Genomic DNA, 16,781 nt, shown 5'->3' with positions numbered 1-16,781 from the left:
GAGAATATACACCAGATGTTTCCTGGGATAAAGATGCCATCTTTTCACTGGGGAAACTGGCATTTGATCAGCTGGAGAGAAACAATGTGATCTTCTATGACACAGATCTGGAAGCCTGTGGTATTGACGTCTATAAGGCATCAGTGTACTCAGGCATGTGTACCCAGATCTTTAAGGAGGAAACAGGGATGGTTCTGGGTACCATGTACTGCTTCGTTCACTTGAGCATTCAAGAGTATATTGCAGCCCTTTATGCACATCTGTTTCTAGACATCAACAAGAAATATGTGTTTGATCAAGACTCTACAGAACAGGAAAACAAAAGCATGATTGATTTGCTCAAGACTGCAGTGGACAAGGCACTAGAGAGTGATAATGGACACCTGGATCTTTTCCTTCGATTCCTCCTTGGTTTGTCACTCCAGTCCAATCAGCGACTCTTACAGGGTCTGTTGACACAGCAAAATAGAAATGACCAGAGCAAAAAGGAAATAGTTCAGTACATCAAGCAGAAATTTGAAGCTAATCTGTCTCCAGAGAGATCCATCAATCTGTTCTACTGACTGAATGAACTGAACGACCAAACTCTGGTGAAAGAGATTCAGACCCACCTTAGCAAAGGAAGTCTGTCATCTGCTGATCTTTCACCTGCACAGTGGTCTGTTTTGGCCTTTGTGTTGTTGACATCAGAGGAGGAGCTGGAGGAGTTTGAGCTTCAGAAATTCAAGAAATCAGACGAGTGTCTTATTAGACTATCAGCAGTCATCAAAACCTCTAAAAGAGCTCTGTAAGTTATTTCATATATTGTCATGTTTTGTTGTCATCTTAAAATTGCATTTATCTATATTCTAAGATATTTTCAATAAAAGATGTTTACATATAGTCCAACAAAAAATTGCTGAAATTATTAAAATAACCCCATTCAAAAGTTTGGGAAGCCTTGGTTCTTACTACTGTGTGTGGCTACCTGGATGATCTACGAGTCCTTCAATCATCCTCAGCGTGAAAATGTGGATCTCAAAATCATACAGTCACTGCTGGAAAGGGTTCAAATATGTAAAAGATGCTGGGAAACTGAGGAATCTGCAGGACCTGGAGGATTTTTCTGAAGAACAGTGCTCAGTTTAACTGTTCAGAACAAACAAGGGACTAATGAACAACCATCACATAACAAAAAAACAGTCGTAGATCATCCAGGTAACCTCACACAGTAGTAAGAACCAAGGGTTCCCAAAGTTTTGAATGGGGTTATTTGAATAATTTCAGCATTTTTTTTATTTATCTTGTGGACTATATGTAAACATCTTTTATTGAAAATATCTTACTCAGGACAGTAGTAAATAAAAAATAACATGCATTTTGCATGATCTCTCGTATTTTGTTAAAATTATTCACATTTTCACAGATTCTGCAAGGGTTTCCCAAACTTTCGCATGCAACTGTATCTCTTTTAGGGTTAAATCATAACACCTTTTGTTTAACTTTTTTTCTTTAAAAATTGCAGTCCTTTTGAATTAAAGTGCAGTGCAATGTTTTTTATTAGATTCACATGTGTTTTATGTTGAAATGTATCTTTTCAGCAAAACAAGCTGTTTAGTTAGTTTAGTTTAGTTATAATCATGTTTAGCTGTTTAGTTATAATCATGTTATTATAAAACACATTGTTCCAGTTATTTTTACTCAAATATCAAATCAAATCACTTTTATTGTCACATCACCACAGCACATGTGCCTTCGTGAGTGAAATTCTTGAGAGCGTGCTCCAGACAGTGCAGAAATAATTTACATATAGACATTACCATACATACGTACAGACTTATACAGATGACAATGTGTAATATACACATACATATACTCAGTACACACAGTGTACTATTAGACAGACATACAGTTTTGTCTGTTAAGTTCAGCTTCTCAGTTCAGCTTCTTAAACTTCTGCTATAAAGGATATATACTCTTGCATAACCTCAATGCATGAATGATTAACCTCCAGATTTTCCACCTCAAGACACTCATCAAGATAATAGAGCAGCACTTTTAAATGTATAACTCATTATCATTAATGATATAAACATATTATTCATTTAAATATTTTAGGTTTTATTCAAGCAAGCTAGTTTGTTTTATCTAGGAGATTTGAATCAATACAATTATAATATATATGCAGTATATTTACTGCCCATGTAAAAATAATTGATATAAATGAAATTTTTGTATTTAACAAATATATTACATGTATCTAACTCTGTGAGGTGATTTATTTCTCTTGTAGGCTAAATGATTGTCACTTAACAGACAAAAGCTGTCGAGCTCTGGCTGCAGTTCTTGGATCAGATACCAACCTGAAAGAGCTGAACATGAACAATAATAATCTGCAGGATTCAGGAGTGAAGCTGCTCTGCACTGGACTGAAGAATATAAATAGCAAATTAGAGATACTGAGGTAAGTTTTGTGACAATCCCTAGTGTTTGGTTAGAATTCAGATCCATGTGCTTATGTTTCTGAGCGCGCACAAGTAAGCGAGAGAAAGTGTCTGTTTTGTGTGAGAGTGAAGAGAATGATTATTTAATGAGAATGATTATTTGTGCTCGTGCATTACAATGCGCTCCGGACCTTTGTCATTAAAATAATGCCATACAAACCGCCTCAAACTAATTATTAAAATAAGAAAGTTATGCACATCCTTTGCGTGAAAATTGTCGCAAAAAGAATAAATTAAAAGCTTTCTTAAAAAGACAAAAGAACGTCTGTATGTTGAAGTTTGTATGAGGATTCAGCTTCTAAGAGGGACAGTACAAAGAACCAGCCTGTGATTTTTATTTCAAACATGGAAGTCAGTAGTACATCTTTTTCTGATCACAGGCTGGTTCTTTGTACTGTATGGTTTAGAAGCACAGCAAACATGAATGTTAAAATCGCCCAACAGCATAATTTTTTTCATGCCTAGTAATCAAATACTCCATTAATACAGCATGTTCACTTAAAATGTCCTTATTATGGTGAGGAGGACAATATATTAGAGCTATAGTGATGGAGTTTACTAAGACTAACTGTAAAAGTTGCCTTAGTTGAAAAAAACCTTCAAATATTTCAAAATGAACCACAGATGTGAAATCAGCTGTATGAAAATGGATAGAAGGGTCAAATGCAGCATTGTTGAATAGGACATGAACTGGAATTAAATAGCAGTTCACAGAAATACAACAGAATTAGTGGCAAAAATAATGTAAGAATATAAATAATCTGAAATCCTTATCTGCTTCCTGTAGGTTTCTGAAAAGTCCTGCTGCAGAGGAAGCGTGTGAGTATCTCACTGGAGTTCTGGGTAAAAGTCCATTACTACTGAAGGAACTGGATCTGAGTGAAGATAAATTAGGAGATCTGGATTGGGAGAAACTCTCTGCTCTTTTGATGGACTCTCACAGCAAACTGGAGAAAATAATGTGAGTGAATTTATTCCATTGAATTCCATTCTTTCAGCATCTCTTCTATCGCATCGCTGCTCACAATCAAACTCCCTCCTCCATCCCCAGCTCCACCCAACTGAACCTGAATCTAATCTGACTTTTGTTTCTTTTCGTATACACTTCACTACATTGCAGATATTCTCTACCATGTATTTGTATTTTCTACAATCATGTAAATTGTGAATTGTAATTACGTAGGCATATACTGGATCTGTTCTGTACCCCTGCTCTCCCCGCTCTGTTCAAGCATGGCTGCATGGACAGGCGTGTGGAGTTTTGCCCAGAACAGAACCATACCACCAACACTAACTGTATGCAATATAATTGTAATAAATATACTTGACGAAAGTGGTCCTGACTGAAATGCTGTTTTTGTGTTCAGGCTGAATAATTGTGAGCTGACAGAGAAAAGCTGTTCAGTTCTAGCTACTGTTCTCTCCTCCAAAAGCATCCTGAAAGAGATGAAGCTGAACAAGAGTCGTCTGCTGGACTCAGGAGTCAAAGAGATCTGTGAGGGACTGAAGAATCCTGTGTGTGAGCTGAAGAGACTGAAGTGAGTACATTTCACCAGCAGCTACACTCAACACCACAGCGATGAGATCAATATTGCACATTGGTTTCACAGCTGCTGTGATGTCTGTTAATCAAAGATCAAAAGAAAAAAGTGCAAATCACTAACTTTTGCAGCTTGAAGGACTCATCTATTCATTTAGAATGTAGAGTTTGATAACTTGTATTAAATTTCTTTATATTTCCTACTTGCTGAAGGGATATTTTGGATGAAAACTGTGAGGCTTGTGACTGTCCCATTGACTGCCAAATAATTTTCACTGTCAAGACCCAGAGAAGTATGACAGACATCATCACAATGTTACTTTTTGTATGCAAAAAAACTAAAATAACTAATTTATTCAACAATCTGTCTCCTCTGCGTCAGCGTAGTGCCATTGGAGAATATCCGCTGGACGCAAGTGCGAACGCTCTTCTATGTCAGACGCACCACACGGATCTTTTCCTTCAAATCAAAGCGTAAATACAGTACATGTAGAAGACGTATCCGTGCGGCACGGCAAATTGTTGAATAAATGTGTTATTTTTGTGTTTTTTTGCATAAAAAAAGTAACATTGTGAATGATGTCTTTCATACTTCTCTGGGTCTTGACAGTGAAAATTATTTGGCAGTCAATAGCACAGTCACAAGTCTCACGGTTTTCATCCAAAATATCTTAAATTGTGTTCTGAAGACGAACAAAGCTTTTACAGGTTTGGAACAACATTGGGGCAGTGTTAATTTTGACAGGCATTTTTGATTTAGTCTTAGTCTTTATCATTCTTATCTTTCATTAGTTTTAGTCGACGAAAAGTCATTGCATTTTTGTCAACTTTTAGTCATTATTTTCAGTCAAACTGCAGTTACCAACATTTATTTTGGTAGCTATTTTATATGTAGTCTTCAAACAAAAATAGTCATTAATTCTTCTCACTTTAGACCAAATCAATTAAGCTTATGAGAAATTTGAATCAAGGATTGAATTTGGAAAAACTTTAATAAATGATGACAATTTTCATTTTTGGGTGAACTATCCCTTTAACAGTAGTGAAAAGGGAGCGACTAATAAAAATTATAGTTGTTCAAATAAAATATATATAATATCTTAATTTATAATTTTTGAAAAAGAAGCAGAATAAGACAAATACGAAGATTTAATTTTAGTTTTGTTTCTGAATTTGGCCAGCGGTTATGAAAACATGAATGATTATTTATTTTAATGCGGTGTGCTGTCGCCCTTTCTACGTAAAAATCTGTCAAATAATAACGTGAATGTCGTACAGTCTTGCTCGAGACTAAAAAAATGAGTTGAAAGCATACAGAGACACTGTTTCTCAAGCGCTTTCTGCGAGCGCGATTCGAGACGGAGTGAAACACGGACAAATGCGTTTCATGCATTCGTTCATAACCACTCATATCACTCATACCCCCCACCGACATTTTCTTTATGTGAATGTCATTCTACACATTTGTAGCTATTAATTTGCAACTTCAACTTCAAAACACGGGTGTTTGATCATTGTCCGTGTGTGCAAATCAAAAGATTCAGCTTTTCACATCAGAGCTGTGAGTGTAAATTTCAACTTACAAATATTATATGTGCTTATGTTTCTGAGCGCGCACAAGTAAGCGAGAGAAAGTGTGTCTGTTTTGTGTGAGAGTGAAGAGAATGATTATTTAATGAGAATGATTATTTGTGCTCGTGCATTACAATGCGCTCCGGACCTTTGTCATTAAAAATAAGTTCACTTAAAATGTCCTTATTTTGTGAGGAGGACAATATATTAGAGCTATAGTGATGGAGTTTACTAAGACTAACTGTAAAAGTTGCATGTTACATTTTAATTTCTGTTCTAGGCTTTCAGACTGCAGTATCACTGAAGAAGGTTATAAAGCTCTGGCTTCAGCTCTGAGATCAAACCCTTCACACCTGATAGAGCTGGATCTCACAGGAAATGATCCTGGACAATCAGGAGTGAAGCAGCTCGGTGATTTACTACAGGATCCAAACTGTCAACTGAAGACACTGAGGTGAGACGTGATGAAATAATACTAAATAAATGATATGCAGGCAATTTATTTATGAAGAATATTTCATTAATCCAGTTTGTAAATCCATCCCTTTCACAGTGTTTGAGAGTCAGATGTTGTTTTTCACCAAGTTTATTTCTGAAATGAAGTTTACTTCATCTTCTGTTTTCTCTTTATGCAGTCTGAATAACAACTGTATCACAGAAGGAGCTTGTCATGTTCTGACTGCAGCTCTAAACTCAAACCCTTCAAATCTGACAGAGCTGGATCTGAGTGAGAATAAACTAGGAAACTCAGGAATGAAGGCCATTGTGACTCTGTTTGAAAATGTACAGTGTAGACTGGAAAAGCTGAAGTAAGTATTTTAAAAGTGTATCCCATTAATTACCCAGACTGTAGTGACCCACCACAGTTTCATAAATTTGAAAATATTGTTACACTTCTCACACAATTACAATTAATCAAAATAAACTCGAAATTGTGATATGACTTGCAGTTATCAATTCACAAAAGGCTACAATTTAATTAAATATACAGTCTGCAGTGTCACATGCTTAAGAGAAAAGTGCATTTACATGTGAGCCGATCATGAGTTAGTATCAATATTATGATCCTCCAAGTTGTATTAGTATTATAAAATATATATATTGTCATATCCAGTGTTGGGGGTAACGCATTACAATTAATTATATAACTTTTTTCAAGAAACTAGTAAAGTAACGCATTACTTTTTAATTTACAAGATAATTTCTGAGTTACTTTTCTCCCATTAATTGACTGACAGTGCGCTGTGAACATGATCTTACTGTAGTTCTAGACTAAATGTAAATGTGCATTAATTCATCGCACTCACTAAAAAACACATTTAGTATTCATCAAAATGATTTAAAACCGTGAAATGCAAACTCAGAATATGACTCAAACCTTCAATAATTAGATGTTAAATAACACAAATGTATCTAATCCCATTTTATTAATGTCTTTGCTGCTGACCTTTGATCCAGTTCAACCATACTAATAAGCAAAAATGACTTTAGATAAACTAACAATTGTGCTTCATTGTTTTTTATTACTGAAGAGTGTTGAACCTTCTTCTCCTGCGTTCTACTTTACAGACGTGAATTTACTCCTCCTTCATCCTGAGGTTTATTCATTACACTTTTTGGTGTGAAAGGGCTTTTATATTTGCTATAATTAGAACTTGTATTAAAAACAATCAAGCCCTGCTCATATTTAAAAAGTAACGCAAAAGTAACGTAACGCATTGCTTTCCATAACAAGTAGCCAAGTAACGTAATTAGTTACTTTTTTAGGGAGTAACGCAATATTGTAATGCATAACTTTTAAAAGTAACTTTCCCCAACATGGGTCATAGCAGTGTCCTCTTATGCCAGGTTATTAAATTTAATCAAATTCAATCAGTTATGCCCCATCTAGGGTAAAGGAGCCACATGAAAGAGTACAACACAAAGTTTTGAGAAAATGAATGAACAGTATTTTGATGAGAACAATGGTTTAACGATGTGGGACATTATCACTATATAGAGGGAAAAAAATGAGCCAAAGTTAAAAAATCTTTTGAAGAGAACATTTCTTTAACATCGCAAAAGTAAATTTCTGTCTGAAGTTAATTGGTCATTTCGGTTTTAAGTGTTTATTTAAAAAATGAGACTATTTTTTAGATTATTTTAGATTTGTTTTTTGATTATTTTGAGACTAGATTATTTTTTTACAGTTATTTCACAATTATTTTAATCTCCAAACTGTTTGAGATAATTCTGCGTCGCTTCTTATGCTTTGCTAAAAGAAGGAAGAAAAACAGGTTTTGTTGTCAATGTATTTTCTGCTGAGTTGAACAACACTCAACAGTTCATAGCCGCACCGGAGTGAGCGCATTTCCAGGTTTTATGGACATATTTCAAAGACTCATTAACGTCTGTAAATGAAGAAATTAAAACAGAAATATTAGTAGTGAAATTTGACAGAGGTACTATAAAATAAAGTGGCTGTTTTACTTAAATACTTAATTTCTGCCATATTATGCTTTTAATTATGATTAAGCTTATAGTAATTTCAATCGGTTTTTGATCTCAAATATTTTGGTGGGTCTTGAAATAGATTATACTTGTCTAGGTGGGTCGTGGAATGGAAAAGTTTGGGAACCCCTGGACTAGCACAAGTTAATTCTCACACTTTAATAGTATTTCTAGCTCCTAACAGGCTGTGTGACTATGAGAAGTTATTACATCAAAATGTACGTCAGTATACAGTTTTCCCTATTGCTCGCGTGCCAGCGATTATCCCTCTGTGTGCCACTGTTGCCGACCCCTGGTCTAGAACATGTACTTGTGTGACAAGCTGTGTTATAAGGAAGAATAACATCTTTTTTAATAGACTTTCAGACTGCAGTATCACTGAAGAAGGTTATAAAGCTCTGGCTTCAGCTCTGAGATCAAACCCTTCACACCTGATAGAGCTGGATCTGATATATCATATTTGTTTTTACAGATGCAGTAGCATACACTATACTATCGAATTTGACTACATGTGGATCTCGAAACATAAATACATCCATATGCCAAGTTACCGCACAGTTGCCCCTGAATTCTCCCATATTCTGTTTTCCTTGGGTTTTGTTGAAGCATTCAAAATCTAATGTGTAATCAATATCATAAGCTGATGGGATCTCTCTTTTGTTTTCAGCAACTCTAATGTTCATCTGATTACACTCTTTTCCTACTCTTATTTTGCCAAAATCTTTATAGAAGCCCTTATTTCCTAACATAAGTAAACATTCTGCTGGACAATATGTGGCATTTAAATAACGCTCCCCTTTAGCTTTAGTGTCTTTACAATATAAAGAATAATGTTTACCACATTGGATGAAATCATAGGGACTTGGTACTACTGTTAGTTTTTCGAGAGGGGATGGAGAACAAAACACACAACTAGCCATTCCCTTTCCTTTTGCGGTGTATTCTGCCTATGAATTAAACAGGACTACTGCTACAATGCAGAACTGCTCTTGACTGCAGTTAAACAAGAGATGATGAGCTTTAAAAAAATTAAAACCTCAAACTGATAGAGAGAATGAAAGTGATGAAGTTACTGTATTCAATTTAATAAAACAAAGGACTTTGTTTCTGGGAGTGGCTCAAAGCTGAGTCCGAGGGTCCACCCACTCAGAAGACATGCTTTTTCTCCCAGTTGCATGGGAGGTGTTTAACAGTAACACACAATTAAACATATCTTCTAGTAATGACTACTAATACTGTAGTCATTCACGATAAAACAAAATGCGTTTTGGAAGATGGATTCATGATATAGTACCCACTCATTATATACATTTGAAAAAGAAAAAGAAGAAGAAAGCATTGGCAGGGGTTAAACAAACTTCTGGAAGAGATGATATTTGCAGCGAGATGGTAAAACATCTATCAGAGGATTCACTATATATCGTTTTGAGCCTCTTTAATAAGGTGTGGGAATCAGGGAAGTTACCAGCTGACTGGAAGCATGGTGTTATACTGCCAATCGCAAAGCCTGGCAAAGATCATACTCAACCTAATAACTACAGGCCATAGCACTAACATCGAATCTTTGTAAACTGATGGAACGTATGGTAATGAGCAGATCGGTGCATGTCATTGAGAAGAAAAACCTTTTATCTTCATACCAAAGTGGTTTCCAGAAAGGGCGAAACACGATGGACTCTGTGCTCTGCTTGGAAGCTGAAATAAGAAAGGCACAAGTTAACAAGGAAGTGTTAGTAGGAGTATTTTTCGATGTTGAAAAAGCATATGACATGAAGTGGAAAGAGGGACTTCTATCAAAATTAGAAAGAATGGATATTAAAGGAAGAATGTACAATTGGATCAAGAGTTTCTCGTTTAAAAGAACTATACAAGTTACAGTGGGTTCTGCTTTTTCTCAGATTTATCCAGTAGAGGATGGGACACCTCAGTAGTCCTATTCTGTTCAAGTTAATGATTAATGATTTATTCACACAGATAGACATGGGTATAGGAAGGTCCTTGTATGCAGATGACGGAGCGCTGTGGAAAAGGGGACGCAATGTGGGGCATGTGGAGAAGTGTATGCAGACTGCTGTTAAAATAGTAGAGAATTGGGCTAGAGAATGGGGTTTCTGTTTCTCTGTATCTAAAACTCAGGTGATATGTTTTACAAAGAGAAAAATCAATCCAATTATACAGATTAAATTGTATGGAAAACAATTAGAGCAGGTGTCAGTTATTAGATATCTGGGAATGTGGATGGATTCTAAATATATCCAGAGAATGGTTGAGAAATGCAAAAAAGCAATAACTTTAATGAGGTGTTTGGCAGGAGTTGAATGGGGAGCATGTCGACAGTCTCTTAAAAGAATATACTGTGCACTGATAAGAGCAGTTATTGATTATGGTAGGATGGTGTATAGTTCTGCATCTAAATCACAACTTTTAAAGGTTGAGGCGATTCAATCACAAGCACTTAGAATATGTTGAGGAGCAATAAGATCATCTCAAATTACAGCAGTACAAGTAGAAATGGGAGAAATGCCTCTTGAATTGAGAAGGATCAAGTTAAAGATGAGATACTGGATTAATATAAAAGCTCAGAACATTTTAGAGGAGAAAAGAAATAATGTGAAAAATAATCAGGCTGATGATGCCTCCAAAACACTGCAGGAGTCAAATACTGAAGACACTCCTAAGACTCTGACACAAATGTACACACACTTCCTCAGATTTTAGATCCAGCAGAGCAGACGAAAGTATGATGGAGAATATACAACAGATGTTTCCTGGGATAAAGATGCCATCTTTTCACTGGGGAAACTGGCATTTCATCAGCTGGAGAGAAACAATGTGATCTTCTATGACACAGATCTGGAAGCCTGTGGTATTGACGTCTATAAGGCATCAGTGTACTCAGGCATGTGTACCCAGATCTTTAAGGAGGAAACAGGGATCGTTCTGGGTACCATGTACTGCTTCGTTCACTTAAGCATTCAAGAGTATATTGCAGCCATTTATGCACATCTGTTTCTAGACATCAACAAGAAATATGTGTTTGATCAAGACTCTACAGAACAGGAAAACAAAAGCATGATTGATTTGCTCAAGACTGCAGTGGACAAGGCACTAGAGAGTGATAATGGACACCTGGATCTTTTTCTTCGATTCCTCCTTGGTTTGTCACTCCAGTCCAATCAGCGACTCTTACAGGGTCTGTTGACTCAGCAAAATAGAAATGACCAGAGCAAAAAGGAAATAGTCCAGTACTTCAAGCAGAAATTTGAAGCTAATCTGTCTCCAGAGAGATCCATCAATCTGTTCTACTGTCTGAATGAACTGAACGACCAAACTCTGGTGAAAGAGATTCAGACCCACCTTAGCAAAGGAAGTCTTTCATCTGCTGATCTTTCACCTGCCCAGTGGTCTGCTTTGGCCTTTGTGTTGTTGACATCAGAGGAGGAGCTGGAGGAGTTTGAGCTTCAGAAATTCAAGAAATCAGACGAGTGTCTCATTAGATTATCGGCAGTCATCAAAACCTCTAAAAGAGCTCTGTAAGTTATTTCATATATTGTCATGTTTTGTTGTCATCTTAAAATTGCATTTATCTATATTGATACATAGCAGGTTTGAGCACCCCTTACCTGTAGTGATTGTTAATCATATACCAATTATAAGTACATACAGTTGCATGCGAAAGTTTGGGAAATCCTTGCAGAATCTGTGAAAATGTGAATAATTTTAACTAAATAAGAGAGATCATACAAAATGCATGTTATTTTTTATTTAGTACTGTCCTGAGTAAGATATTTTCAATAAAAGATGTTTACATATAGTCCACAAGACAAAAAAGTGCTGAAATTATTAAAATAACCCCATTCAAAAGTTTGGGAACCCTTGGTTCTTAATACTGTATGTGGTTACCTGGATGATCTACGATGTTATGTTTACAAATTGCAGTCCTTTGGAATTAAAGTGCAGTGCAATGTTTTTTTATTAGATTGTTTTATGTTGAAATGTATCTTTTCAGCAAAACAAGCTGTTTAGTTAGCTGCAGAAGATGCACATCATGTTATTATAAAACACATTGTTCCAGTTATTTTTACTCAAATATGCAGTTCAGCTTCTTAAACTTCTGGTATAAAGGAGATATACTCTTGCATAACCTCAATGCATAAATGATTAAACTCCAGATTTTCCACTTCAAGACACTCATCAAGATAATATGCAACACTTTCTCTTATTTCTCTTGTAGGCTAAATGATTGTTACTTAACAGACAAAAGCTGTCGAGCTCTGGCTGCAGTTCTTGGATCAGATACCAACCTGAAAGAACTGAACATAAACAATAATAATCTGCAGGATTCAGGAGTGAAGATGCTCTGCACTGGACTGAAGAATATAAATTGCAAATTAGAGATACTGAGGTAAGTTTTGTGACAATCCCTAGTGTTTGGTTAGAATTCAGATCCATCTGTTAACATGGACCTAGATAATTTGCCACAGATTGCCCACTGCTATGATTGGCGAACAGTTTTGCATATTAACCCTCTAAGCGCCAAAGTCGCAAAATTGCGACAAGACGTCATACTTCATGAAATGGGCTGTAGTTCCTAATCTGGTGTAATGGCTCATTTGTATTCCCTTCCACTAGATGGCAGACATGTAGTACTTCGATTCTAGACCAAAATTGTTCGAGGAAATAGCAGAGTAAGTGAGCTATCGTGTCATTGATGCGGAAGCAATTCAGTTCATAGCGTCTGAGTAAATTGTGAGATTTCTGAGAGAAAATCGCCAAATGGCTAATAATAAGTTGTACTGTGAGGATGTGTTGCAAATGTTATTCGCCGATTCTGAAGGGGAATATTTGCCTTTTGGAAATGACGATCGGCCGTCTAATGATCGCGCTTCTCCCGGTACATCTTTTCCGCGCAATGTTGCCGCTGCGCAAGGCGCGATCGTTCACAAAGCACAAACAAGTGATCACATTATATTTGATCAATGACGAGTTCACATTATAATTGATCAATGACGAGTTCACATTATAATTGATCAATGATGAGTTCACATTTTATTTGATCAATGACGAGTTCACATTATATTTGATCAATGACGAGTTCACATTATAATTGATCAATGACGAGTTCACATTATATTTGATCAATGACGAGTTCACATTATATTTGATCAATGATGAGTTCACATTATATTTGATCAATGACGAGTTCACATTATAATTGATCAATGACGAGTTCACATTATATTTGATCAATGACGAGTTCACAGTATATTTGATCAATGATGAGTTCACATTATATTTGATCAATGATGGGTTCACATTATATTTGATCAATGACGAGTTCACAGTATATTTGATCAATGATGAGTTCACATTATATTTGATCAATGATGAGTTCACATTTTATTTGATCAATGACGAGTTCACATTATATTTGATCAATGACGAGTTCACATTATAATTGATCAATGACGAGTTCACAGTATATTTGATCAATGATGAGTTCACATTATATTTGATCAATGATGGGTTCACATTATATTTGATCAATGACGAGTTCACAGTATATTTGATCAATGATGGGTTCACATTATATTTGATCAATGACGAGTTCACAGTATATTTGATCAATGACGAGTTCACATTATATTTGATCAATGACGAGTTCACATTATATTTGTACAAAGTTTTTCACCTCAGTATTTTGTGATCTGATGAAATAAACATGATCTCTCTTCCTCCGTCTGTTTACTTGCTCGTGACGATTATGTGATTTATTTTCTTCTGTTTTATTTTCTGCTCTCACTCTTTCTGCCAAATGTAGGTTAGGATGCTGTGAAATGACAGATGAAGGATGTTCTGCTGTGGCTTCAGCTCTGAAATCAAACCCATCACACCTGAGAGAACTGAACCTGAGCGGGAATAAACTCGGAGACTCTGGAGTGAAAAACCTCGGTGATCTACTGATGAACCCACAATTCAAGCTGCAGAAACTACAGTTAGTATTTACATGCTATTTATACTCTTTTTTTTATTTATTTTTTTATTATTATTATTATTATTATGCAAACAAACATGCTATTTACAGGAGACAAATCAAATACAGAGTAACCAGGGTCAACAAAACATACATGACAGCCAACATGGTTTGTGTGTGTGTGTGTGTGTGTGTGACTGGGTGTTGGGGTTGGAAGTATAACTAAACAAATAAACATAAAAATTAAATCATTATACTGATATTAATCATTATCAAGTATCATTATACTCTAAATAAAATAAATAATTTTATTCTCACAAACTTTACATGGATCTGATTCATTGTCTTTTCTCTTTCTGTCTTCAGTCTGTATAGATGCAGTATTACAGAGAAACAGTGTCTCATCCTGACTTCAGCTCTGAAATCAAACCCATCACACCTGAGAGAACTGGACCTGAGCGGGAATCAAATAAAAAACACAGGAGTGAATCACTTATGTGACGTACTGAAGGATTCACACTGTAAACTGGAGACATTGAGGTCAGTAACATTCACATACAAGAATAAAATGATGAAAATCACTTCAACAGTTTAAACCCAAACACTTTATACTCAATATCTCATGATGAGTCTGAGTTCACTTTATATTTGTGTAAAATTCTTCACATTAATGATTTGTTTGTAAGATGATCTCTCTTCCTCTGTTTGTCTCTTTCTAGTCTTCAATACTGTGACATTACAGATGTTTCTTCTTTAACTCAGTCTTTGAGAAACACAAAAGCACTGCAGTTTCTAAAAGAGCTTGTTCTGAGTTATAATAAGATTGGAGACTCAAAGCAGAAGCTCATTGATGTGCTACGAGACTCAAACTGTAAACTGAGGTGAGTAAACTTCACTTTGTGATATTAACCCTCTAAGCGCCAAAGTCGCAAAATTGCGACAAGAAGTCATACTTTATGAAATGGGCTGTAGTTCCTAATCTGGTGTAATGGCTCATTTGTATTCCCTTCCACTAGATGGCAGACATGTAGTACTTCGATTCTAGACCAAAATTGTTTGAGGAAATAGCAGAGTAAGTGAGCTATCGTGTCATTGATGCGGAAGCAATTCAGTTCATAGCGTGTGAGTAAATTGTGAGATTTGTGAGAGAAAATCGCCAAACGGCTAATAAAAAGTTGTACTGTGAGGATGTGTTGCAAATGTCATTCGCCGATTCTGACTCTGAAGGGGAATAGTTGCCTTTTGGAAATGACGATCGGCCGTCTAATGATCGCGCTTCTCCAATGGTGCCATGGTGCCGCGCGCAAGGCGGGATCGTTCACAAAGCACAAACAAGTGATCATTTCAACACTTTGCCCAACGGGGATGGGGGTGGCAGGGGTGGACGTGGTCTTAGTGTCCATAGGAGAGCTGTTGCTCTCTGATAATCGGCCAGATTGCGCTGTTTGTTCTGATCGCGCGCGCTCTAAGGGCTGCCGGCAGACAGTACAGGTGCAGTCAGTTTGGGGTAAGTTAGGTCTGTGCGCTGTGCCATACAATGAGAGGTACCATACTCTCAAGAACTATAAACTATCACCTAGATACCTGATTGGGCAGATAGCTGGTCAACTGATCAAAAAATAGGCACATGTATTTTACTATGGCACAGTAATATTGTAATAATTTACTACTTTCTCCTGTTTTACTGTTGATTTCCTCTTTTCCTGCTCATTTGGAATGAGGATAAAAAGACAAAAAACAACAACAACATGCAAATAAGTTCAAACATCCATTCAATATCTATTATTTCCTGAATAGGCTATTACTGATGAACTGATCAAAAAGTAGGCTACTGTTCACATGCGTTTTACTACTATATAGTATAGTAATATAGTAATTATTTAGTACTTTCTCCTGTTTTATTGTTGGTTTCCTCTTTTCTGATCATTTGGAATGAGGAGAAAAAGACAAAAAAAACAAACAAAAAAATCAAACATCAATTCAATATCTACTATTTCCTAAATATTATGAAATTCAAGAGGGCCGCCCCTGATGACGTCATAATATGCAAATTAGATGAGTATATTTACACCCCACATAAACTTACGGTCATGCCCAACATTTTTCTAATTTACAGTAGATCTCTATCTTTAAGCCATTTCAAGCCACAAGCTTTTGAAATCTTGATGTCAAAATCCAGCATTTTTTCCAAAAAACCCTGGCGCCTAAAGGGTTAAAGAGATTAATTTACCTCTGATATGGGAACAAATATATACTTTCAAATATTTGTAAAAAGAGCTGATCAAATTATCATCAAGAATCCGTGTATCATTCGTCCTTTCCATTTTCAATTGATAAATGAAAATCAAAAAATTAAAATTTGATTGTTTTTTTTGTTATTTGATTTTAAATCAAAAACGAAAAATGAAAATTGTCTTGTATTTCATATTTTAAAATTTCGTTTTGGATCAAAAATACAAAATTGAAAAGGGTCCACACAACAGAATCTGTTTTTAATATTTAATTGCTGGGTTGTGCGTCACCGGAAATTTTTCTGTGAGCAAATAGGCGGGCTTGTGTACCCCCTGGCAGTTTTCTGTTATTGTATTACGCTATAATTGTTAATAAAGCTTAAAAAAAAGAAAAAAAGTTAGCGACACTATGGCAGCGCTGGAGCCACACTCCACATAAATCATGGAGTTGTTAAAAACCGGTATGACACACGCTGAAATTTCCTGCACAC

General features: G+C 35.9%; 1 protein-coding gene across 2 annotated transcripts in view; it reads left to right on the top strand.

Moving 5' to 3' along the window:
* LOC306874479 (NACHT, LRR and PYD domains-containing protein 3-like) overlaps positions 1-16,781 on the top strand; it is a 181,004-nt gene that overhangs the window by 83,951 nt on the left and 80,272 nt on the right. For both annotated transcript variants that reach the window (XM_079424566.1, XM_079424565.1), the window contains 3 exons: positions 13,907-14,080; positions 14,426-14,599; positions 14,779-14,940. In XM_079424566.1, the coding sequence (XP_079280692.1) occupies positions 13,907-14,080; positions 14,426-14,599; positions 14,779-14,940 (510 nt within the window). The remainder of the gene's footprint in view (positions 1-13,906; positions 14,081-14,425; positions 14,600-14,778; positions 14,941-16,781) is intronic.

Source organism: Barbus barbus (assembly GCF_936440315.1).
Source record: "Barbus barbus genome assembly, chromosome: 9".
NCBI lineage: Eukaryota > Metazoa > Chordata > Actinopteri > Cypriniformes > Cyprinidae > Barbus > Barbus barbus.
This window is presented reverse-complemented; position numbering and strand designations above follow the sequence as displayed.